This window comes from Paramisgurnus dabryanus, chromosome 19 (genome assembly GCF_030506205.2).
Source record: "Paramisgurnus dabryanus chromosome 19, PD_genome_1.1, whole genome shotgun sequence".
Classification (NCBI taxonomy): domain Eukaryota; kingdom Metazoa; phylum Chordata; class Actinopteri; order Cypriniformes; family Cobitidae; genus Paramisgurnus; species Paramisgurnus dabryanus.
The window spans coordinates 660,229-686,818 of record NC_133355.1 but is presented as its reverse complement, the minus strand read 5'-3'; the positions used below and the strand labels follow the sequence as shown (position 1 = coordinate 686,818).

The 26,590-nt window shown below is 39.1% G+C and overlaps 2 protein-coding genes across 3 annotated transcripts; both read right to left on the bottom strand.

Annotated features, from left to right (window-relative positions):
• LOC135774971 (E3 ubiquitin-protein ligase TRIM39-like) lies at nucleotides 1–11,868 on the bottom strand. Of its 2 annotated transcripts, XM_065284990.2 has the most exons (8): nucleotides 11,856–11,868; nucleotides 11,596–11,707; nucleotides 1,672–2,222; nucleotides 1,463–1,558; nucleotides 1,113–1,346; nucleotides 901–1,039; nucleotides 741–767; nucleotides 1–572 (listed from the first exon to the last, which is right to left on the bottom strand). In XM_065284990.2, exons 2-8 carry the CDS (start codon nucleotides 11,633–11,635, stop codon nucleotides 25–27), a joined length of 1,635 nt encoding a protein of 544 aa, XP_065141062.1. In that variant the 5' UTR covers nucleotides 11,636–11,707; nucleotides 11,856–11,868; the 3' UTR covers nucleotides 1–24. The 2 variants fall into 2 exon arrangements, with proteins under 2 accessions (XP_065141062.1, XP_065141071.1); XM_065284999.2 differs by lacking the exons at nucleotides 11,596–11,707; nucleotides 11,856–11,868 and adding an exon at nucleotides 2,554–2,772.
• Nucleotides 11,845–21,709, bottom strand: LOC135773363 (E3 ubiquitin/ISG15 ligase TRIM25-like). Its single transcript, XM_073812779.1, has 7 exons — nucleotides 21,523–21,709; nucleotides 21,285–21,297; nucleotides 13,232–13,769; nucleotides 13,023–13,118; nucleotides 12,673–12,906; nucleotides 12,461–12,599; nucleotides 11,845–11,882 (listed from the first exon to the last, which is right to left on the bottom strand). The coding sequence occupies exons 2-7, from the start codon at nucleotides 21,293–21,295 to the stop codon at nucleotides 11,845–11,847; spliced, it is 1,056 nt and encodes a 351-aa protein (XP_073668880.1). The 5' UTR covers nucleotides 21,296–21,297; nucleotides 21,523–21,709.
• Nucleotides 21,710–26,590: the final 4,881 nt, after the last annotated feature.

Genomic DNA, 26,590 nt, shown 5'->3' with positions numbered 1-26,590 from the left:
GTATTCTACTTTTGGTTGGTAAATTTATTGATTGTTATTAACAGGTGTGATGATCAGTGGGGCTGAGTTTTTACCTTTATTATTGTTACATGGACTAAAATATGGATAAAGTTTCTCATTGAAAGATTGACCAGTGAAAGAGTAGATATGAGATCTGGACTCCACATCATAAAAGGAGACCAAACCCTCCTCATAATCCACAAACACACCCACCTTCTGTGGTTTTACTTTCAGAGACAGAGAGACAGAGGGACCAGCACAAGCTTTATATTCATTTTCGTTCCTCAAAATTACACTCCAGAATCCATTCGCTGGTGTCAGTGCGGCCTTTTCTTTTCTATTAACAGATTCTCTGACCACACCTAAAGTCCAGGCAGTCTTTCCCTTCACCTGAACCTCAAAATAAAATCTCCCTGATGAGAATCCCAGCTTTCCCAGGACATTAGCATAATTTTCAAATCTCTTTGGGTTGTCTGGGAGTTTATGCTTCATGTCTCCATCTCTCACTTGTTTGTTATCATCAGACAGGATGAGAAATGGATTTCCTGTATCAGGATCCAGAGTCACATCCACTGAGAGAGATCAGAGAATATAAATCACAACTTCACAATACAAACACTTTGTGATGAGGATGTTTGTGATATTTAATACAGTGTTTAATCAAACTGTTACACATGAATGATCTGTCAGTATATAAATCTAAACTATTGTGAGTGAAGAGTTCAGATGTCACACTGTACCTGCATACTGCTGCATCTTCTTCAACACTGTACAGACAAATAACACAAAAACATCATCACATTTTAAATGAATTTACGCAATTATAAACAGTTATAAACTTAAAGCTTATATAAAAAGCACACAAACAATTTTTGTATTATCTTCAAAATAGTCTCCTACCAGTTTCACCAAGTTTCTCATGAAGAGTCTCCTGCAGTTGAGTCAAAGATCTCAGTGTGTCCTCCACACTCACATGAGTCTTCATACTGATCTCAGGCCAGTTCTTGATGTTTAAAGGCCTACAGATGGATGAGTGAATCTACAGCAGGAGAAAGAAGAACATCAGCAGAGAAACACACAGAAGAGATAAACCTCATGAGAGATTCAGTGACCTGTATGATGTGTAGATGATCTTCAGTGTTTGTGATCTTCTCCAGCTCAGTGTTTCTTCTCTTCAGTTCAGTGATCTCCTGCTCCAGATCTTTAATGAGATCTTCATCCTGTTTCTCTGCTGCTTTCTGCTTCTCCTCCATCATCTTCATTATTTCAGACTGACATCTCTCAATGGATCTGATGAAATCAGTGAAGATCTCCAAGCTGGCTGCTTGCTCCTTCTCTGTGTTTCTCTGACACATCAATCAACAAACTGCATTTTAATGTTCAATTCAGCAACTTTATTGAAAAATCTAATTAAAACATAAAATATTAAACATTGAACTTCTTCAATTGTTTTTAAACTCACTCTTCTGAGTTTTGCTGAATGTTTGATATCTTGAATCTTTTTGATTCTGTCTTGGATCTTCTGCTGCACGTCTGTCTGTGTCTTCAACAGCTCAATCTATAGAAAGAACAACACACATACATTTTAACAACACTGCCTTGTTTGAGTATTTTAAAGGCAGTGTAAAGGAACAGTTCATCCCAAAAATGTAATTTTGTAGTAAATCTCACCTTCTTCTCCGCAATCTCCTCTTCATAAGTCACAGTGTTGTGATTCTTGTGATCTGTGACAGTACAGATGAGACACACACATGTCTGATCATCTCTACAGAAGAGCTCCAGAGGTACCTCATGTTTCAGACAAATATAATCCTGCAGATTATTCACAGGATCAATCAGTTTGTGTTTCTGTAAACCTGTCACTCTCATATGAGACTCCAGATGAGTTTCACAGTAAGAGCTCTGGCACACCAGACAGGACTTCACAGCTTTCAGTTTTACTTCATCACAGATGTCACAGAGGACTTCAGGTTTCTCTGCAGTTTTCTTCTTATGTTCATCCACAAGACCTCTGAGTGTTTTATTAATCTTGAGTTCAGGTCTCTTCTTAAATGTTTTGTTACAATTTGGACATCTGGAGTATAAACTGTTTTCCCAATATTTCTTCAGGCAGATCTTGCAGAAGTTGTGTCCACATGGAGAGCTGACTGGATCATTGAACACATCCAGACAGATTGAACACTGATGCCTTTCAGATATCGCAGTACTAAAGGATGACATTGCTGAAAAAATGTTTCATTGTATTTTAAAATGATTATATTAAATAAAATGTAACTTTGAAAAAGGTGAGGTGAAATTTGGTTCTTGATAAATAGTGATTGTAATAAAAGTCACTGAAACTCTTTGAACTTTAAACTGCTGTTTATATAAAATATTTTTCTGTTTTGTTTATTTTTTTCAACCCATGTGACAAAATTTTATAAAAAAAAATTTTATATATATATAAATTTATAATTAGTTACATTTATATAGCGCTTTTCCAGTGCTCAAAGCGCTAGATCACTAACATTATTAACCTGTTAAGTTAATCTGAGTTATATTTCTGTAACTTACCTTTGAGTGAATATCAACTGCGTTTCCTCTTACAATGACTGAAGAAATATTCTGTTGTTAGATTAAAGACAGATAGTTTAGATAGGTAAGACCTCTATCACTGTTAACTAGTTGTACTTTCTCTAACACTACAGTGATGTCATAACCCCACCCATAATATTTACACAAAGATTAATAAGATTAAGTCTCTTTAGAAGAATTTAAGTTATTTATCTTCTTTTATATAAGATAATTTTAAATTCTCACTGAAAGAGTTTTTTTTTTGTAGTAACCATGTCCATGTTTTTTGCATTGTACATTTTTTATATACAAATTTCTCAATACATTACATAGATTTGATGTCTTCCTTGCAGAGATTTAGCTTATTATTAAATCTCTTAAACACACTGATAATAAAAATAATAATAATAATAATTTTAATAAGGCTTATGATGATATTATACTTAAAGAATTATTTGTGTTTTTTTTCCTCTTATTTTGTTGTATGTCAATGCAGTGATATTTTGTATTTGCATTCTTTTCTCTTGCAATGAAAATAAATAAATAAACAAAGATGTATAAGAAATGTATAAACACTTCTTATAATCTCTCTATTTGTTGTGTATGTGTGTCGTCTGTATTGAGAGTGTTTTATCAGAAGAGACATCATCAGATTTACAACAAGTTTATTGTTAAGCGTCTCCAGACCTCATTGTGAGTTTATCTTTTAATTGTGTCAGAGATTTACTCAGAATGATTTCTGTATTAACATCACAAATTAATAATTTAATCCAAATTGATTCCTTGCACTTCTGTCTTTTTTAAACCACTACACTATTTGACTAAAATTGGACTACTTAAGTTATTGGACAATGTTTCTTCAGTATTTTATATGAAGGCTTTCCAATATGTTTACATTAATAACAGGACAGTGATTTAATATTTACACGTGCTATTAAAAGTAAATTAATTTGATAAGAACAGTGTTTACAGTTGTTTATTTTGCTTTATTAAATATGCAATCTTTCTGTGATTTCTTATTTCATCACACAGTGCCACCTAGCGGACAACAAACACATTGTATATTACATTTTTGTGAAATCAGGTTAATCTTCTGCAGGTTTAAATCACAAAGCTGCATGTTTATGAGTGCTGGAGAAATACCCAATGACATTTTTTATTTGAGTCCAGATGACATGTAAGTTAAAGCCTAGAAACCACACAACACACCAGTGCTCGTTTCTGTAGAGATGTAATTGTATTCTGCACAGAGGCAAACTTACAATCATATGTGCAGAAAATAAAGCCAATATTTGAGTCATGTCAGAGCTTTTCCAAATTCCATCTTACGCATATGTACAGTACCACTGGCTGAACATCTCATGCATAAGGCAAAAAATATTGGAGTGTTAGTTTATTTGATCTTAATTCTCAATTTTTGTTTCCTCATTGTTTTATTAGTCATCAATGTTTATTAATCCTCCTCACCTGTTTCTTGTTTAGTTGTCTTAAGTCCTTATATATTCCCCTGCCTTTGTTCCAGTCTTTGTCCATTATCGTTAATGTTTACTCTGTACCTTTTCATAACTCTGTTATTAAAGGTTATCATTTTGATATATCATCATTATCCCCATTATTGTCTTCCTCATCACACTTTAGGTAACAGAATTACGGGCCCAGTGATAAGTGTTTATTTGCGGCGTCTATTGTCAGTGTTTTTTGTTTTGTTTGATTGTCAAATGGGAACAAAAAAGTTCCCAGTTGCAAATTATTTAATTTTAATCTTTTCACAGCTGTTAAGTTTACAAGTTTGAAACATAAAGGTTTTTTTCCAGTGCAACGTTAATAAATACTTTAAAATATATTTATTTTTAAATTACACTTCAAAATAATGGCCAAGAAATATATTGGTGAAATACATTTTTTGTAAACATATTGCAGTAGGCTACATGTATTTTATGTATAATTTGAAATATATTTAAATTTTATTTGAAAAATATATTTTTCCATATGGGAAAGCATTGTTGAAATGATTTCGAGGCGATTGTTGGTTTTGCCAGTCGAGTCAGAGGTTATGTGAATGTTATTTAAAGATTTTGTTGTGTTAAAGGTTTTGAGAAAGTGGGCAATAGTTCCAAGAAATGTGTTTTAGCAACTGTGGAAAACTGTAAAGTTAATAATCCAGTGATCTCACGTTGCTTTTAGAAACAAATTGTAAATAAAAAAACATTGATACAAACCTTGTTTCTTTAAATAAATTCAAGAATTTTACCTTGCTGTAAGGACACATGCAGCATGCAGGCAGGGTTAGGGCACACATTTTATTTATTAATCCAAGTAACTTATGTCATGACTGCTGGGTGATCGATGGCTGTGTGATCTGTGTGTGTGTGTTGTTTACCTGTGGTGCCGGTTCCTCGTGTGTTCACTAACTCCGCCCCCTTGTTTCAGTTGATTGTTCACCGGTGGTGTCTCGTTTACCTTTCCCTTTATATTGCACGTAGTCCTGTCCTTTATTGCGCGCTCATTGTTTTATCACAGTCCTGCTGCCCTGCCTTGTCTTGTCAGTCGCTCTCTGTCTTCTCCTGTGTTACCCCAGGTTTGGTTTCGGCGTTCGGGGACGCGTCTTCACCCGGACCACTCGCTTGTAGGAGCTTGGATTATACTGACTTTGTTTGTCTCTCGATACAGCTGGTTCGCTTCGTTTCTAGGCGGTATACCAGCTGTCTCCCTCTCTCCGGTTTGCATCTTCACCCGTGAGTGGAGTTCACCCATTTTACCTTGTCGATTATATTGACTCTAACGACTGTTGTTTCTCGGAACCGCTGGTTCGCTTCGTTTTTAGGCGGTGACCAGTGGTTTCCGGGTGGTCCTTCTACATCTGGATTACACAGTGGATTACCCGTCTGAGAACTTGGACTTCCATCTCCGCCTGTCATCCACCTTCAGGGCGGCGTGTTTTATCCCTCTGTTGCGTGTGGTGACAGTGCTGGCGTTCTCGACGGAGCGCGTGGGTGGCTCTCTCTTCCTTTGGATCTGTACTGAATTATTGTGTAGCGCCGACTCACTCTCCCCTACTGTGGGAGTGATCGCCGTGTGTGGATCTACCAGTGACTTGCTCTCCTGTTTTCTATATTTTTCTAAATAAACTATTTAACTTGCACTTGACTCTGAGTCCGTTTCCTGACAGATGAGCGCGCCAAAAATGGAGTCAGCAAGTTTAGAGAGTCTGGAGGTACAGACCGCCCTTCACCAGCAGGGGGCGGCCATCGACCAACATTCGTCGTTATTGTCTGCTGCTGCCAGAGATTTCAGCATCCTGTCTGAGCAACTGAAAGAGCTCAGCAATCGCTTGGACCAAGTGACTCCTCGCCATGAAGCCTCAACCTCATCCGGGGAAGCCGCTTCATTTGAACGGGAGCCACACACGGCTACACCCCCCACCTACAATGGCGATCCCAACACCTGCAGACCCTTTTTACAGCAGTGCTCTCTCGTCTTCGCGCTCCAGCCCCGTCGATTTTCTTCATCCACTTCCAAGGTGGCCTATGTCCTGACATTACTCACTGGAAGGGCGAGAGACTGGGGTATGGCCGCCTGGGGGGCTAAAGCTCCTTTTACTTTCTCATTTGAGGCTCTCGAGGAGGAGATGTTAAAACTGTTTGACCGCTCACTCAAGGGAGACATGGCAGCGGCTGAGTTGGTGAGATTACGGCAACGTAATGACTCTGTGACAGATTTTGCCATACGATTCAAAACGCTCGCTATTTGCTGCAACTGGAATGACGCGGCATTAAGAGCACAGTTCCTCGAGGGTCTCACGCCAGGTATTCAAGACGAGATTGCACTGAGGGAGCCACCCACGTCCCTGGAAGCTGCCATCGATCTGGCTCTGAGGGTCGAGTCTCGCCATCGGCAGAGAGATCTGCGTCGCTCATTTCGCCACCTGATGTCAGAACCAGGGGAGATCGCTTCAGAGACGCCCTCCGAGGAGCCTATGCAGCTGGGCAAGTTCCGAATTTCTGCTGGAGAGAGAAGTCGTCGGCTATCTAATGGCCTCTGTTTGTATTGTGGCAAGCCGGGCATCTGGCGGCCACCTGTCCGGTAAAAGCTCACGCCCGCCGATGAACCTGGGAGTCTCGGTGGGCGCATCGTCATTTAAATCTCCCGTAAGCAGCACCACACTACCTGTCATGATTAACTCTTTCTCGTCACAGGCGTTGCTGGATTCCGGTGCGGAGGCGTGTCTTTTGGATGCTGGGTTGGCCAAGTCCTGGGGTATTCCATTCATCCCTCTCTCCTCTCCTTTGTCTGCCTGGACATTGAAGGGCCAGCATATGGCTGTGATCACGCACCGCACACCCCCTGTGAGTTTGTTTGTTTCTGGCAATCATCGTGAGGAGATTGAATTTTACATCTTAGAGGATTCACAATCGCCAGTCATTTTAGGTCATGACTGGCTATCCAAACATAATCCTCACGTTGATTGGCAGAACAATGTTGTGTTATCATGGAAGTCTTCGTGTTATGTTTCTTGTCTTGGTCCTGCTCCCTCTCTTGTCTCTTGTTCTGTCTCGCAGGTCCCGGCTATCGATCTCTCAGGGGTCCCGGCGGAGTACTCGGATCTGTATCAGGTTTTCAGTAAGTCCCGGGCTACTTCTCTGCCTCCTCATCGGTCGTATGATTGCGAGATTAAACTACTTCCCAACACTTCTCCGCCTAAGGGTCGCATATTTTCCCTAGCTAAACCAGAAAGAGAGGCTATGGATAAATACATTAATGACGCTCTTAAAGCCGGTCTCATTCGCCGCTCCTCGTCTCCAGCTGGTGCTGGATTTTTCTTTGTAAAGAAGAAAGACGGGTCTCTTCGTCCGTGCATTGATTATCGAGGGCTGAATGACATTACTGTTAAGAATTAGTACCCCTTGCCTTTAATGTCATCAGCATTCGAGTTATTACAGGGAGCGCGCGTATTTACCAAATTAGATCTGCGCAACGCTTATCACTTGGTACGTATTAGAGAGGGCGATGAGTGGAAGACAGCCTTTAATACACCTTCTGGACACTGGGAATATTCCGTTCTGCCGTTCGGTCTTTGTAACGCTCCAGCTGTCTTCCAGACCATGGTCAATGAAGTGCTGGGTGACATGATTAACAGATTTGTCTTTGTGTATCTCGATGACATTCTCATCTTTTCTCCCTCCATGCAGATACACACTCAGCACGTTCGCATGGTTTTACAACGGCTATTAGAGAATCAGCTATTCGTTAAGGCGGAGAAGTGCGAGTTCCACAAAAAGTCGGTTTCGTTTCTGGGTTTTGTCATTGCCGAGGGAGAAATTCGTCCCGATCCCGCTAAGGTTAAGACGGTTGCCGATTGGCCAGTACCCGACACTCGGAAGGAGCTTCAGCGATTTCTGGGGTTCGCCAATTTTTATCGGCGTTTCATCAGAAATTTTGGTCAGATCGCTAAGCCTCTCACCGCTCTCACTTCACCTAATGTATGTTTCCGTTGGAGTAGAGAGGCTCAGGAGGCCTTTGATGTGTTAAAATCCCGGTTCATCTCTGCGCCTGTCCTCTCTATTCCCGATCCGGCTAAACAATTTATAGTGGAAGTGGATGCATCTGATGTCGGGGTAGGCGCCGTCTTATCACAGCGATCGTCTATTGATGGGAAAGTACATCCGTGTGCTTTTTTCTCTCACCGGTTAAACCCAGCAGAACGTAATTACGACATAGGGAATCGGGAGCTGTTGGCGGTTAGACTCGCTTTGGGTGAATGGCGTCACTGGTTGGAGGGAACCTCGGAGCCCTTTCTGGTCTGGACGGATCATAAGAATCTTGAATATATCCGTTCGGCCAGAAGACTAACATCTAGGCAGGCTCGTTGGGCACTCTTCTTTGATCGTTTCAACTTCACCCTCTCGTACCGGCCTGGCTCGAAAAATACCAAACCTGATGCTCTCTCCCGTCTGTTCGAAAAGTCCGATTCGGAGAGGACGGAGACCATTCTCCCGGAGGGGAGGGTGGTCGGCGCCCTCGTATGGGGAATCGAACAGCGGGTGAGAGAGGCCGGCCGGGAGGGGGAAATTCCGGAGGGGTGTCCAGCGGGTCGCCTATGGGTTCCTGAGCGGTTACGTTCCGATGTCATCCGGTGGGGTCACGAGTCCAAATTTGTCGGCCATCCAGGTATTCGGAGAACGTTGGCTGCCGTCCGTCAGCGTTTTTGGTGGCCTTCTATGTCCACTGACGTCAGACAGTTTGTATTAGCCTGTTCGGTTTGTGCCCGTAATAAAGCATCTAATTTACCACCCGCTGGTCTGCTTAAATCTTTGCCCGTGCCCTCCCGCCCCTGGTCTCATATAGCTCTTGATTTTGTCACCGGCTTACCGGCATCTAATGGTAACACTGTTGTTCTAACTGTGGTGGATCGTTTTTCGAAGGCGGTTCATTTCATTCCCCTGCCCAAGCTACCTTCTGCAAAAGAGATGGCTCAGGTTTTGATTAATCACGTTTTTCGGTTACATGGTATTCCGACTGACGTAGTGTCAGATAGGGGTCCTCAGTTCATCTCTCGTTTTTGGCAGGAGTTTTGTAGACAAATTGGCGCCACGGCCAGCTTGTCTTCTGGTTATCACCCGCAGACCAATGGGCAATGCGAACGGGCTAATCAGGATCTCGGTAGAACGCTCCGCTGTCTGTCGTCACAATATCCGAATTCCTGGTGCGATCAGCTCCCGTGGGTTGAGTATTCTCATAATTCTCTTCCCGTTACGTCTACCAATTTGTCCCCGTTTGAACTTTCCATCGGTTATCAACCTCCCCTGTTTCCATCACAGGAGCCCGAGGCAGCGGTTCCGTCTGCGTTAGCTTTCGTACGCAGGTGCAGACGCACCTGGAGGAGAGCTAAGACACTGTTATTATCTAATTCCAGACGAACCAAAGCTGCAGCTGATCGTCATCGGCGACCTCCACCCCGTTACGTTTGTGGTCAAAAGGTATGGCTTTCTACCAAGGATCTGTCTCTCCGTGAGCCTTCTCGTAAGCTGGCTCCGAGATTCATTGGGCCATACAGTATTTCTAAGGTCATTAATCCGGTGACGATTAAGCTTAAGTTACCCCTTTCTCTTGGTCGGGTTCACCCTGTTTTTCATGTATCCAAGGTTAAACCTGTGATGTTTGCTCGCTATAACCCCCCTGTCTCTGCCCCCAATCCCCCCGCCCCTCGTCTAGTGGATGGTGCCCCTGTCTACACTGTTAAGAGGTTACTAGACTCCCGCCGCAGGGGCAGAGGATTTCAGTATTTAGTGGATTGGGAAGGATACAGTCCTGATGAGAGGAGCTGGGTTCCGGGTCGGGATTTGCTGGATCCTGGGCTGATCGAGGACCTCCGTCGGCGACAGGGTGAGTCCCCCGGTCCGTCTGGTGCCGGTCGTGGAGGGGGGGCTACTGTCATGACTGCTGGGTGATCGATGGCTGTGTGATCTGTGTGTGTGTGTTGTTTACCTGTGGTGCCGGTTCCTCGTGTGTTCACTAACTCCGCCCCCTTGTTTCAGTTGATTGTTCACCGATTGTGCACGTAATCCTGTCCTTTATTGCGCGCTCATTGTTTTATCACAGTCCTGCTGCCCTGCCTTGTCTTGTCAGTCGCTCTCTGTCTTCTCCTGTGTTACCCCAGGTTTGGTTTCGGCGTTCGGGGACGCGTCTTCACCCGGACCACTCGCTTGTAGGAGCTTGGATTATACTGACTTTGTTTGTCTCTCGATACAGCTGGTTCGCTTCGTTTCTAGGCGGTATACCAGCTGTCTCCCTCTCTCCGGTTTGCATCTTCACCCGTGAGTGGAGTTCACCCATTTTACCTTGTGGATTATATTGACTCTAACGACTGTTGTTTCTCGGAACCGCTGGTTCGCTTCGTTTTTAGGCGGTGACCAGTGGTTTCCGGGTGGTCCTTCTACATCTGGATTACACAGTGGATTACCCGTCTGAGAACTTGGACTTCCATCTCCGCCTGTCATCCACCTTCAGGGCGGCGTGTTTTATCCCTCTGTTGAGTGTGGTGACAGTGCTGGCGTTCTCGACGGAGCGCGTGGGTGGCTCTCTCTTCCTTTGGATCTGTACTGAATTATTGTGTAGCGCCGACTCACTCTCCCCTACTGTGGGAGTGATCGCCGTGTGTGGATCTACCAGTGACTTGCTCTCCTGTTTTCTATATTTTTCTAAATAAACTATTTAACTTGCACTTGACTCTGAGTCCGTTTCCTGACAACTTAACTGTAACTTTTCTCTCATACATGAACCTAAACAAGTTACATTTCTTCAATAAAACTAAAATACATCTGTTTGTAAATGTATAATATTTTAATTAACCTAAAATGAGCCATTTATGAATATTCAATTAATGCCCATTGGTTTTTAGGACACAAATTTATTATTTATTAATCCAAGTAACTTCACTTTCATTACATGTACAACCTGAACAAGTTGAATCAAGAATGAATCATATTTTAATTGACCTAAACTGACTAACTTATATTCATACAATGCTATTGAGTAAACATTTTAGTGAGAGTATGAGATCTGCAAAATTATTTTTGGCATATTTAAATATATATGAGGTTGTTCATTTACTGATTGTAATGGACAGGTGTAATAATCATTGGGACTAAGTTTTTACCATTTTCATTGTCACATGGGTTCAAAACTGGATAAAGTTTCTCATTGAAAGATTGACCAGTGAAAGAGTAGATATGAGATCTGGATACCACTTCATAAAAGGAGACCAAACCCTCCTCATAATCCACAAACACACCCACCTTCTGTGGTATCACTTTCACTGACAGAAAGACAACAGGATCAGCACAAGCTCTATATTCATTTTCATTCCTCATCCACACAGTCCAGAATCCATTCGCTGGTGTCAGTGTGGCCTTTTCCTTTCTATTAACAGATTCTCTGACCACACCTAACTGCCATTCAGTCTTTCTTTTCACCTCAACCTCATAATAAAATCTCCCTGATGAGAATCCCTCATTACCCAGGACATTATAATACATATCAAACCTCTTTGGGTTGTATGGAAGATCACGCCTAATGTCTCCATATTTCACTTGTTTCTTATCATCAGACAATGTAAGATATGGATTTGCTGTATCAGGATCCAGAGTCACATCCACTGAGAGAGATCAGAGAATATAAATCACAACTTCACAACACTTTGTGATAATGATGTTTGTGATATTTAATCAAACTGTCAGAAATATTTCAGTATATAAATGTAAACTATTGTAGTATGAGTGAACAGATCAGATGTCACACTGTACCTGCATACTGCTGGATCTTCTTCAACACTATACAGACAAATGACAATAAAACATCACATCGTTCACATGAATTTATATATGTAATTACAGTAGATACAGTAGCTACCGAATCTAAAAAGTTGTCAAACTTTTATGCTGAATTATTGCTAGTTGTACAGCAGGATAAATGTAGACAAAACCAAACTTTAGACCAAGCAGCGCTACTCTATATGACCCACGAAAGATAGATTTTGCTTTTTTTGTTTAAATGATATACACAAAATTGTGGATGGACTCTCTTAGAGCTTAAGCCAGTACTGTATGATATTTAGAAGAAATAGTATTGTTTAAAGTTTGTACTTTTTATCTAAAACACAACAATAGTTCATATGAAGAATACAACAATGTACTGATTCAGTGTTAATTTAACAACACTGTGTGTATTATATATACACCAAGCAGTATTAATTTAACACTTTGCTGTGTTCTCTGGAAATCAAAAAATCATAACCTTTACACTTCTAATGCAATGCTCCACCAACTGAGCTACTCTGCCCAAGAAAAACATAAGAACCAAGGTCCAAAACTTTGAAAATCCCTAGATAGTATATCTGATCTTTACTTACCGGCTTTACCAAGTTTCTCATGTAGAGTCTCCTGCAGTTGAGTCAAAGATCTCATCGTCTCCTCCACACTCACATGAGTCTTCGTACTGATCTCAGGCCAGTTCTTGATGTTTAAAGGCCTACAGATGGATGAGTGAATCTACAGCATAAGAAAGAAGAACATCAGCAGAGAAACTCACAGAAGAGAAAAACCTCATGAGAGATTCAGTGACCTGTATGATGTGTAGATGATCTTCAGTGTTTGTGATCTTCTCCAGCTCAGTGTTTCTTCTCTTCAGCTCAGTGATCTCCTGCTCCAGATCTTTAATGAGATCTTCATCCTGTTTCTCTGCTGCTTTCTGTCTCTCCTCCATCATCTTCATCAGTTCAGACTGACTTCTCTCAATGGATCTGATGAGATCAGTGAAGATATTCACGCTGGCTGCTTGCTCCTTCTCTGTGTTTCTCTGACACATCAATCAACAAACTGCATTTTAATGTTCAATTCAGCAACTTTATTGAAAAATCTAATTAAAACATAAAATATTAAACATTGAACTTCTTCAATAGTTTTTAAACTCACTCTTCTGAGTTCTGCTGAATGTTTGATATCTTGAATCTTTTTGATTCTGTCTTGGATCTTCTGCTGCACGTCTGTCTGTCTCTTCAACAGCTCAATCTATAGAAAGAACAACACAGATACATTTTAACAACACTGCCTTGTTTGAGTATTTTAAAGGCAGTGTAAAGGAACAGTTCATCCCAAAAATTTAATTTAGCAGTAAATCTCACCTTCTTCTCCGCAATCTCCTCTTCATAAGTCACAGTGTTGTGATTCTTGTGATCTGTGACAGTACAGATGAGACACACACATGTCTGATCATCTCTACAGAAGAGCTCCAGAGGTCTCTCATGTTTCAGACATATATAATCCTGCAGATTATTCACAGGATCGATCAGTTTGTGTTTCTGTAAACCTGGCACTCTCAAATGACGGCCCAGATGAGTTTCACAGTAAGAGCTCTGACACACCAGACAGGACTTCACAGCCTTCAGCTTTACTTCCTCACAGATGTCACAGAGGACTTCAGGTTTCTCTGCAGTTTTCTTCTTATGTTCATCCACAAGATCTCTGAGTGTTGTATTAATCTTGAGTTCAGGTCTTTGCTTGAATGTTTCTCTACAATTTGGACAGCTGCAGTCCTGACTGTTGTCCCAACATTTCTTCAGGCAGATCTTACAGAAGTTGTGTCCACATGGAGTGCTGACTGGATCATTGAACACATCCAGACAGATCGAACACTGAAGCATTTCAGTCATCGCAGTACTTTGTAAGGTGGTGCCAAACCCTGCACAAAAGGTATTTCAAAAGCCAGCAGCAAATGGCTGAATCCACAGGGAACTGCTTCCTAATTCTTGTTGAGTTATCATCTGAGACCTCTCTAAAAGAGTTCACATCTACCCCCCAAGTGTGAGACAGAAGAGTCACACACCCTACCACACTTTCTCGTCCCCCTCTCCTCATGTTCTCAAAGCAAACTGTGTATGGAATGCTACATTCTGCAAACACATGTATCTGAAACTGGTCTTGTTTGGTGTTATATGAAGTGTTTTAATGCAAGTGGTACATTTGGGTTTATTAATATGACAACAGGATTCAATGTTAATCTGTGACAATAAATAAGTAAACTTAACCTGATGTTGGGAGACAACTCCCACCTTAGACATGTTGATCAATCACCCACTGTATGTATATTAGGCAACACCCCTGGGCTTACAAGAACCAATCAGTATATCATATCACAATGCTTTGTTCTCTGGCTATTTAAGGAGATGTGTAGAAGATTTAGGCGGGACTTTCGATATCTAGAAATGTACCCCCATGATGCTGTATCTTTGATACAGCATCATGTTTCTTTTTATTTTATTTTGAGGAATCTGTAACCAGATCTTCATCTCCTTACCAGGTATGCAATGGTTTTTCGTTTTATTCTTTTGTATTTGAATTGGATATATTAATTGGCTTTGAATTATGTTTTTCCTACCTGGTTAATAAATTGTTACATTTGCATTCATTCTAATTTGCTCTGTATCATTGACTCTTCTAAGTTACTATAAAGTATTACGATATCCTTTGTTACCACAAATCTTTGATCGGGGTTAATTCATGTTAATTAGATTCTGCCTCTTAACTATGTTGGTGGGCAGTCGCATGGACTATCAGAGTGATAGTTCTATTATCTATTTTATACGTTGTTATATAGTCATATGATTTAACTATAGGCAGCTAGAAGGAGCTAAGCTAAACCTCTGGTTATAATTCATTAAGTGGTGTAAGCGACTGTGGGGGCTATATGGATACTATTTAATGAGAGCACGTAAACATGAAACGGTATCATTAAATTGCTTTAGCCATAACCTCTAGTTATTGTATGGTCAGATTAATTATTTAACCTTAACTAAGTTGTTTTGTAATCGCATTTGGTAATTATGCGTCTAGAAGGAGCTAGACTGAACCTCGGATTATGGTTTTATGTTTTATATTTAATTGGCGATTTTTGAGAGCTATATGGTGACCTTTTAACAAGAGATTGACTTTGTTAAATTGCTTTAGCTACAACCTCTAGTACGGTCGAGTTTGTGTTCAGTACCCACACAACGGCCGGTGTGGGCTGATATGATATTGGTAATCGAATGAATGAGTCCAATGTTAACATGAGTAAATAGAATGGTCAAATGTTTATCCAAATTCCAAAATTACATCAATTTGATTCATATTACAATACGTTTTATATCTTTGGAGTCAGATTATAAAGTTGCGTAATGTTAAAACCGGAAGCACCGGAAAAGACCGAATGCGCTATAAACCGGCCATGCCGTTTGGATTCTGTCGTTGGGCCAAACGGATGGATGGGGTCATATTTGGACTCCTTACAAAGTGGTGATTCCCGGGACGTGATATTCAACCAGTGGAAATCTTATCAAAATGTACAAAGTACGACTGATTCGATCCCTGGAGAATAAGAGTCTTTTCATGGAGCTAAAGGTTTGATCTTCTTCTATTTCTTCAGCTGATGTGGTAAGTCAATCTTTTCTTTGCCTTTTAAAAATGTTTAAGGGAATGTTTTAAACATCCCTCATTTATGAAATAGGTTGTAAATATACCTAATGTTAGACTGGAAATCAAATCCGGTGGGGCCTTTAAGAATGAAATGAAACCACATTATTAGGAAATGCTGTGTGATGTTAAATGAAGAATGAATTGCTTTGCTCTGTTAAGATCTTTTGTTTACATGCCTACGGAAAACAAAAGATTGCCTTAAATTGGAGTTAAATCATCCAAAATTTGCTCTGATCCTCAAACAAGGAAAACATCTAGAATCTAAATTTAAATCACCAAATTCTACACAATTGTTTATGTTGTGACAGTAAATGCACAACCTGGAAAGAGTGCCAAAATAACTTTTAACAATTGAAAAATGATGTTGGATGATTTAAACTACAATGCAATGAATGTGTTTGCATGTGAAAGGAGGACTTGGACAATTGAAATGTGAGAAGCGCACAGATAGTAAGGTTTTTAAATGCTGCAAACACCAGTGTACAATCTATATTTGATGAATTAAAGTAATATTGTAATCAAGCTGGAGAATGAAGGAAATGTATGAATGATTGAAGGCAGCGTTGTTGGATTTAAAAATCCCCAACGCATAGAGAAATGTAACTGAATGCTGGACATTAAGCAAGTAGGGAGCAAGTGGGGAAATGATTTCAAATGAATTGTTGTGAGTGAGCCTTCTAAAAGATCACTCTGGGTTGAATGAGGATAGAATGGAATCAGTAAGTCATATTACAATTACAAACTTCTAATTCAATGTAGTATTCCTCCATTGATGAGATACAATTAAGCAAAACCTAAAATTGTTGCAGGAAAATACAATGTTGTTCTAGGCCAACACAAATGGTCTTATCTCTCACTGTGAGACACCCAACTGAGATGAAAGGGCTTACCCCCCACTCAGATAACGGGCCATTGTTCCCAAGAGAGAACATTGTTTTTAAGAGAGACATTTGTCTGTAACCATATTTTTCCTTCTGTAAATCAATCTAAGTGTTCTTTAAGAACTGGATAAACACCAGGACTGTTAAAAGTTCTTGGCTTAGTCTTTCCCTATGAGTCGGTGAAAATTGTTTAAAGACAGTTTTGTACAGCTTTATAGAGATGTGAAAGGCCACACAATTTTTAGTCTTGAAACTGTTGTAGAAATACATTAGCATGAATCAATGAAAAACTGTTCCTCACACCAGTCTGTCCAGGGCTGACACCTTTTCACATTCAAACACATTGATACAGTAACATCTTGCAAATTACAAACACCAGCCTGGTGTTCCTTAAAAGAGATCAGTAATGAAAGTATTTTTAATTTATACTATTTTAATGTAATATAATCTATATTGTGATCAAGTTGCAATATACATTATATTATAATGGCCAAACAGGCATCAGATGGTAAAATGTGGTGCATTAAATGTACTATGGAATAACTTGCACAGGCCAAACCCACAGAATTGGTCCACTATGCAGTGTCAAAAGGGCGGAATGTGCTGTCACATGTTGCCATGTTTTAACACTTAAATATTACATGACACTTGTGATAGTAAACCAAACCCATTTAACTGGAAATCACTAACCCATTTTTAATCCAATACAGATTGGGCACATGCTTGTGTGGCTTAACAGCCAGTTAGCATGTGTTTAACATTCTCATTGCAGTGATCCGTTTACATTTTCTGATTTGTAATTGATCGTAAGGCATTGATATTTCTATAGAACACATTCTAGTTGTTTGTTTCGTATGTGTTTCTATGTTGAAGGATTTGTCTCCTATGTGGTAAACTCTGCTATTCCTTGTATAGCTGCAGTCAGACCCTAAAGAGGAGCACAAAAATGCCATGTGGCTACAATGTGTTAATTGCATTAATGATAATGTTTTACCTCACAACAGGATCCAGTAGCACTTTTACCATGTTTCCTAACTAAAAACACTGGTGTTGGAAGACTTATTGAGCCAGATTACAACCTCATACCGATAATATTGAACTGGCTCCCTGTTTTAACAACAGGACTAAATTTGCATCACAATTTATCCTCCTCACCTTTGTTGCAGCATGGTATTCACACATAGCCTCAGTTAAATTAAATCGCATAGCAAACACTCACTTACCAAGAATTAGTCATTATTTCAAACTGTCTGAATTTAAGCATCTGTTTTGGGTTTTCTTTTCAGAAGTTTGATCAGTTTAATGTCTACTGAAATCTTGATAAAGAGCAATTTTCTAAGTTTACTACTATTATTTTTGACATTTGATTTGCTCTGTATGTAAGACATTTAAAACTATCATGTTTATCACCACGCACCACACAACATATTCCAAACTGAACACTACACTTAAAACCAACATTCTCCTGTTACACCAACAGAGCCATCTAATCTAACACATATGCTAAAGTGATATCATTCACACCCATATTAGCAAAACTACAACACTCATAAGAAACTTACATGGCAAAGTCACACTTTGATAATTATGTTTTTAATTGCAATAACAAACTTACTGTCTTAATCTCAAATCAATAATCTTACAGTTGTTGTCATAAGTGAGGACCAGTGGCGCCCTGATCCTCAACTTATCACTAAATAACAGCACAGACAATTGTCAAGAATCAATCAAACCATTTACTCAACTCCTAATATCAAATGTGACTTAGCCAACAGATCAGAGATCACACACACACCTATACAAATATTCACATATCTCTACACTCACACACCTACTTATACACGCTAACACATTGAAATCTGAGATTCTAAATCTTCAAGTGTATGGACTACACATACTCATTAACATGCCTATACACACATACACATACAAATACATATACACATAGGCACATACCTGCACACATAGAAATCTAACATGAGATTCTGAATCTTCAATTGTTCTCATGGACTCAACATGTTCTGAACATATTCTAAGTTAATCTTAGGCCTACAAGGTGCTTATATTAGAAAATTCAGAGTTCCCTCGAAACATTCATTGTAGATGCGTGTATGGAATGATTACAACATTATGTGCCTATTATGATTATTATTATTATTATATATGGTCTACAATGCCCATACCTAAATCTATTATAGCAATATTTTACTATCACTATTATCGATACACCCTATAGTATGCATAACCACATTTTACTTTAACATATTCCGTTTTTTACCTAATATATGCATACCTGAATGTTATTTTAACACTTTCTGGTTTTTATTTTTTTATTTTACATTACCCAATGTATGCATTCCTGAAGGTTATTTTAACATTTTCTGGGTTTTATTTTCATACAATCTATAATATGCATACCTGAAGATCATTTTAACAATTTCTGTTTTTTATTTTTCATATAATCTATAATATGCATACTTGAAGATTATTTTAACATTTTCTGGGTTTTATTTTCATACAACCTATAATATGCATACCTGAACAATTTCTGTTTTTATTTTTCATATAACTTATAATATGCATACCTGAAAGTTATTTTAACATTTTCTGCGTTTTATTTTTTATAATAAGCATACCCCAATGTTATGTTTTTATTGTTTTAACCTGATCTTTTGCATCCTCTCCTTCAATATCCAGAGACCAGGTACCCTTGAATTCAACTTCAAATACAACAGTGGGAAAGAATGATGGTAATTTTATAGATCAGATATATTTGACCCTATCGTACCACTTGCTCCTTTTCACATCAAGTTATCATGTGTAATGTTTTTATTTTATTTTATTTTATTTATGGTTTGCCCAAACTATTATGTTATAGTGTTACCAAGCCTATTGATATTGATCAGTGCTCAATCAATGAATGGTCATTTAAGATGTGCAGGTGTTTTACACAGTGATGTATTGTTAATGAAATGAACTTTATTCACCTAATGATGTCTGAATCCGAGGACCTCACCTTTCAGAGGTGACAACTTTCTTCAAACGATCAGAACGTCTAAGAGCAGGTGGTTTCGTAAATGAATGACCAAACAAAGCACACAGGCCTGGTTGAGCTTAACTTGAACACTAGAGACACTACAGAGACTGGACACCACCAAGAGCTAACACCTTACTGTATATTGATCTCATTGGGAATGTTTTGTTCATCCCACTTCATCAAAAGGGCGGATTTCTGTAAGGTGGTGCCAAACCCTGCACAAAAGGTATTTCAAAAGCCAGCAGCAAATGGCTGAATCCACAGGGAACTGCTTCCTAATTCTTGTTGAGTTATCATCTGAGACCTCTCTAAAAGAGTTCACATCTACCCCCCAAGTGTGAGACAGAAGAGTCACACACCCTACCACACTTTCTCGTCCCCCTCTCCTCATGTTCTCAAAGCAAACTGTGTATGGAATGCTACATTCTGCAAACACATGTATCTGAAACTGGTCTTGTTTGGTGTTATATGAAGTGTTTTAATGCAAGTGGTACATTTGGGTTTATTAATATGACAACAGGATTCAATGTTAATCTGTGACAATAAATAAGTAAACTTAACCTGATGTTGGGAGACAACTCCCACCTTAGACATGTTGATCAATCACCCACTGTATGTATATTAGGCAACACCCCTGGGCTTACAAGAACCAATCAGTATATCATATCACAATGCTTTGTTCTCTGGCTATTTAAGGAGATGTGTAGAAGATTTAGGCGGGACTTTCGATATCTAGAAATGTACCCCCATGATGCTGTATCTTTGATACAGCATCATGTTTCTTTTTATTTTATTTTGAGGAATCTGTAACCAGATCTTCATCTCCTTACCAGGTATGCAATGGTTTTTCGTTTTATTCTTTTGTATTTGAATTGGATATATTAATTGGCTTTGAATTATGTTTTTCCTACCTGGTTAATAAATTGTTACATTTGCATTCATTCTAATTTGCTCTGTATCATTGACTCTTCTAAGTTACTATAAAGTATTACGATATCCTTTGTTACCACAAATCTTTGATCGGGGTTAATTCATGTTAATTAGATTCTGCCTCTTAACTATGTTGGTGGGCAGTCGCATGGACTATCAGAGTGATAGTTCTATTATCTATTTTATACGTTGTTATATAGTCATATGATTTAACTATAGGCAGCTAGAAGGAGCTAAGCTAAACCTCTGGTTATAATTCATTAAGTGGTGTAAGCGACTGTGGGGGCTATATGGATACTATTTAATGAGAGCACGTAAACATGAAACGGTATCATTAAATTGCTTTAGCCATAACCTCTAGTTATTGTATGGTCAGATTAATTATTTAACCTTAACTAAGTTGTTTTGTAATCGCATTTGGTAATTATGCGTCTAGAAGGAGCTAGACTGAACCTCGGATTATGGTTTTATGTTTTATATTTAATTGGCGATTTTTGAGAGCTATATGGTGACCTTTTAACAAGAGATTGACTTTGTTAAATTGCTTTAGCTACAACCTCTAGTACGGTCGAGTTTGTGTTCAGTACCCACACAACGGCCGGTGTGGGCTGATATGATATTGGTAATCGAATGAATGAGTCCAATGTTAACATGAGTAAATAGAATGGTCAAATGTTTATCCAAATTCCAAAATTACATCAATTTGATTCATATTACAATACGTTTTATATCTTTGGAGTCAGATTATAAAGTTGCGTAATGTTAAAACCGGAAGCACCGGAAAAGACCGAATGCGCTATAAACCGGCCATGCCGTTTGGATTCTGTCGTTGGGCCAAACGGATGGATGGGGTCATATTTGGACTCCTTACAACTTAAGGATGACATTGCTGAGAAAAAAAAATGGTAAAAATATATCACCTAGGCCTTCCTGATTTATAAAAAACATACCATGCACTTTTAAAAATAAAGGTTTGAATAGTTGTCTTTGTTTGGCTGTATGGTTAAACCTAAGTCACTCCAATTTACACCAGTTTGACATATTACCTACTAAACTAGATTACTAACATGATAAACCTGTTCAGGTCAATCTGTGTTATATTTCTATGACTTACCTGTAAGTGAATAGCTGCGTTTACTTTTGTAATATATTTTGGTAACTCTTGTTTGTAGCTCCCTCCAGTAGTAAACACGAAGCACGAGATCTTGTTTTAAAAAACGGGGTTACACTTGTTAGCTGTTTATGCTTACTAGTTTAAGAGTCCAAAGATATCAATGAAAACAAGAACTGTTCACTCCTACTGAGTTTCTTATTCTGATGTTTTGTTTCACAGGATACTTGAATACAGAGCACTACCTAGTGGTAAGAACCAACATACATCACATCTTCTTTTTTTCATTAAACAATACAATAATTTTCTTTTAAACCAATTAAAATGCAGGTGTTAAACAAACAAATAACTAAAGATAAAGTCCTTAGAGCTTTAGCAAGAATAACATTTTGGTGGCCCAACCACGATGCCAAAATGTGTCACTTTTATAAAAGTCTCTGTTCCTTCTGAAGGTATTGCACACTTTGGCACTATATCTTCGATTTGTTTTCCCATTCCTGGCCAGAACAATACATCTCTCGCTCACTCTTTGCACTACACCACTTCTCCGGCATTTCAGCTTTTTGCTACAGTCTTGTATTTTTGAACAACAGTCCTTCTGAGATTGTCAGTTCTTCCTTGAAGGTCCAGTACTTGCGTATTGCAGGTGGTACACTTTTTATTTGTTTAGGCCATCCTGTTTTTTCTACTGCCATCTGCAGTTCTTTATCTGCTACAGTAGCTTGCTTGTCAGCTCTCAATTTCCCCTCCGAAATAGTCAGACATTTTGACATTTGATGTACTTCCAAGTCTCTGTCCAGAAGTTGTTCTCTTTCTTCCTCCAGGTAGGCTCTGCTAAGCGTATCTGCAATTTTCAACTCTTTTCCAGGTTTGTAGATTACCTGCAGGTCATACACTGGAAAAAATGACTTTCTTACTTAGTATTTTTGGTCTTGTTTTCAGTAGAAATATCTAAAAATTCTTAAATCAAGATGTATTTTCTTGATGAGCAAATTACCTAACAATATAAGTCTAGTTTTTAGACAAAACACATCAAATTTAAGCGATTCCATTGGCAGATTTTTTTTTGCTCAAATTATTCTGTACTCATTGCTTAGCCTCCCACCATTCACATCGACATGGTCAACTAAAGTGGCTCGAATTTCATCTGAGACTGCTTGTCTTCTTGCCCTTCTTCTCCCTCCTCCTCCTTCACCACGTCCTCCTTCTTTCCCTCCTCCTCTTCCTCTCCCTCTTCCTCCTCATTCTCCTCCTCCTCAATGAGGAGGATCCATTATTCCAAAGCTCAGTGAACAGATTCGGGCACTTTTATCTATCTATTGAAGGATCTGATTGATATGTGTTAAATTTAGCCTTTTTTGTTTCCACCTTGGTAAATGTTTGCTAATTGAGCCTAAGCTGTGCTGACTTGAGTGAACAGTATTGAATGCTATTGCTTTATATGACCACATGGTGTAAGCACTGAGAAATGTAGGGATTTGTGTGTAGAGTTTTGCAGTAACAGTTCACCAAATCTGACTCATGTGTAAAGCAGCAGTGTTTATAGTTCAGCAAAATGGGTGTGCTTCTTGAAAAATGCCGTTATGGTTTTGAAATTTTAGTTCAAAAGCCTGGTTATAGTGTTTTAGCAATCAAGAAAAACTGTCACAACCGGATAGGTGCATAGGAATGTCAAGGTTGGATAAGGCATGCAAGAAGATTTTTAGGTGCATTGCAAAAGAAGATATTGAATGTGATGTGGGTGAGGCCATGTGGCCCTATTGTCAAGACAGAAGTAGTCTCAGCCTCAGACGTCACGCCCACAGACTGTTGGCTAAACGTCTGATGTTTTTCGTACACTTTTCTGGAAACCCTGTGAGAATGTCAAAGTCGTCTTTGATTGGTTGAAATAAACCGGATTTCCAGAAGACGCGAGTGTCGCGATTAGTTTCGGTCCCTGGAAAACAAAGCTCTGACGTTCCATTGAGGAAGAGAATCAGTCGTGTTCACGTGGATAATAATGAGCAGTTATCATGATCAGCTAAACATTGGATTCTCAAAAATATGCAAAGTTCGCAGCATAGACTCTCTAAAAGACGTCCAAGAGTTTTGCTTGAGGCAGTTAGTGGAGTCAAAAAGTTCGGTTCTCCTGAATTGCTTGTAGGTGTTACAAAGTGGAGAGATATGCTTCAAACAGACGTTTAACGGGAGCGTCTCATTGGTGTGGCTGTTGATGAAGTGCACAACGTTGTTCTATGGCGAGTAATGTTGTTTATTTAGATGCTATCCGGTTGCGGCTGGTTATTTCAATAACTGACTTGTTGCCAGCCGGTTCGTTATTGTGGGGAGTCCGATGCTAGAAGAAACAAACTGTGATTGGTTGTTTGACATGTCGGTCAAACAGCTTGTGGGCGGGCTTTTTTCCAGAAAAAGCAGCGAAAAACACCAGACCTTCAGTATTGAAGGTCTGGCTATGCGAGACTAAGACAGAAGAGACTGAGTATCAATAATGGCTATGTCTTATACTCTAATAGATTTTATTGTATTTTGGTTACCATGTATTCTCTGTAATATTTACAGTATTTCAGTTTTCAGACATGATAACTGAATGTCAAAAAAACGCATCAAAGCATTTCTTATTCTGGTACCAATTCTTTGCAAAAAGGCAAATTTGACCCAGCCTATGTAGAAAGACAACAAATGGCACTAGCAATAGGCTACAACGACAAGCAACGGTGCACTGATTCGCACTGAGTTCTGTATTTTGTTGTGTAATGATTGATTAAAAGAGCTCATATACTTGAAGACAAATTTTGCTTTTGTTGCACATCTTAAATGTTTTGGCGTGGTTAGAGTCTTTTAAAGGGATAGTTCGGCCAAAAATGATATTAAACCCATGATTTACTCACCCCCAAGCTGTCCGAGTTGCATATGTCCATCGTTTTTCAGACAAACACATTTTCGTTTTTCTGTTGATTAAATGTGAAGTTACGGGGGCCACGACCTTCAAATCCAAAAAATTGCGTCAATCCTTCACAAATTAAATCCAAACGGCTCCAGGATGATAAACAAAGGTCTTCTGAGGGTAATCCGCGCAGTGTTGTTGTAGAAATATCCATATTTAAAACTTTATAAACTAAAATAACTTCCTTCCGGTAGCGCCGCTGTGTGCTTTAGCACAAAGTCTAAAGCACACAGTCATGGAGCAGAAGACACTTTCTGTTTAATGACAAATCACCCATCTCTGTTTGGCAGTCAGTCTGGGTCTGGTTGATGCCAGAGGAACAAAGCCTGTCTGTCTCCATTCTGCCAACTGTGAAGTTTGGTGTTGGAGGACTAATGGTATGTGTTGTTTTTCAGGTTTTAGACTCTCTTATTTTCAGATAAAGGCAATCTTAATTCTTCAGCACACCAGGCCATTTTGGACAAGGCTATGCGTTTGGGAAAGGACCTTTTCTATTTTGGTATGACTGTGGCCCAGTTCATAAAGCAAGATCCATAAAGACATAATTCAATAGGTTCTGTGTGGAAGAACCTGCCAGCACATAGCCCTACAACCTCAACTCCCATTGAATACCTTTGGGATGAACTAGGAGATTGTGAACAAAACATCATAATTAGATATCATCTGAAATGTACACGTTTTAATTTAAATTTTAATGTACACTTGAGTTTAGTTGCAACAGTGTGTTAAAACAAACGATGGCCCTGTCCCAAATGGCACACTTCATGTGGATTTCGGTCTCGTGGCCTTAAATTGCGCGTGTTCATCTGTCAATATCATCTATCATTTTTACGTTCCGAAGTGTGCTCATCAGCACCCCTTTGCACCCTTGATTCGGTCTTCGGCAAAGCCCAAACTGCTGTAGGCTCCACACAACTTACCAACCCAGAAGTCCTTGCGAAAGCGCAGTCAGACAATGGATGAGAGGAGTTCACTTTATTTATAATAAATCACACAGCGACATCTCATGGACAACAAAGAACTTTACAACAAATGTGTTAAATGTCAGACGTCATAATGATGTCACGTTTTATTTTACTGGACTGTATTTTGTTTAAAGAATCTGGAAAAACTAAATTAATGATGAATAAATATTTAACTAAAATGGCAGCTCTGATTAAAATATCAAGGTATTATTTTCTAATACTAGTCATTACCGTAGCATAATACTAGAGTACCTATTATAACTTTTATTATTTTATGATACATTCTCAAACACCACATCACACTGATACATTTAAAATTAAATATCTATCATTACAACAATGACATTACATGATATTAAAAAGTGTTGTCATCATAATCAGCATCTTTACGTTTAGGGACGGTTTCCAGTACAGGGATTAGACTAGTAGATTAAAATAAATGTAAGAGCTGTCCAAACTGAAAACCACTTGCACTAACATATCTTAAAGGGGGGGTTTAATGGTATTTCAAGCATTCTGACTTATTAACACAGTTATAGAGTTGTTTCCTCATGCTAAACGTAGGCAAAGTGTCAAAAATGCAGTTGGGCGTGTTTCAGAGTATTTCTGTGCCGAATGCACTTCGCCAGGGTTCGTACAAGTTTCGGCTAATTTTTTTCGATTACGGTTCTAACTGACGTTTCAGGGGTTTTCGATACGTATCACTTCTTTATATGGGCTTCCGCCGGAAAACTTCCCCCGGAAAACCCCGCCCAGCCGTCAGTCAGCGGGAGACGCTAGAGCTTGCTAACAGCTTATCACGCCACTCAGCTTTGTTTAATTTCAAAAGTCAACAATGGCACAACAAGAAGTGTTCTTTTGGATGTAAGGAGAAGACATCCAGCCTTATGGAAACAATGGATATAGTTTATTATCCGGATTAGCAGCGGAGTTTTGCGTGTGTGTTTGATGCGGTGGATTTTCATGACGAGTTACACGTGGTAAGTAAGACTTCTGTCTTATGTTGGAAATAGGCGCGTGTATATTATATAAATGACACGAACATGTAGTGAATCATAAGTTAAAACAGTGTTGTAAAGTGTTGCATGACTCGTACTCGCTCCTCCCGTGTTATAACTCCTCCTTCTTCATTTTTTCGTACGTTATCGGAAAGATTCAGTAA

Excerpts from the sequence above, each read along its gene's own strand:
- LOC135774971 (XM_065284990.2), bottom strand. The coding sequence starts at position 11,635 with ATGGAGACATTAGGCGTGATCTTCCATACAACCCAAAGAG. Across the intron at positions 1,559-1,671 it reads AGGAGATTGCGGAGAAGAAG|ATTGAGCTGTTGAAGACACA; the intron begins GTGAGATTTACT and ends TTCTTTCTATAG. Across the intron at positions 1,347-1,462 it reads ATTCAGCAAAACTCAGAAGA|AGAAACACAGAGAAGGAGCA; the intron begins GTGAGTTTAAAA and ends TTGATGTGTCAG.
- LOC135773363 (XM_073812779.1), bottom strand. Across the intron at positions 12,907-13,022 it reads ATTCAGCAGAACTCAGAAGA|AGAAACACAGAGAAGGAGCA; the intron begins GTGAGTTTAAAA and ends TTGATGTGTCAG. Across the intron at positions 11,883-12,460 it reads TGAGAAACTTGGTAAAGCCG|TGTTGAAGAAGATCCAGCAG; the intron begins GTAAGTAAAGAT and ends TTGTCTGTATAG.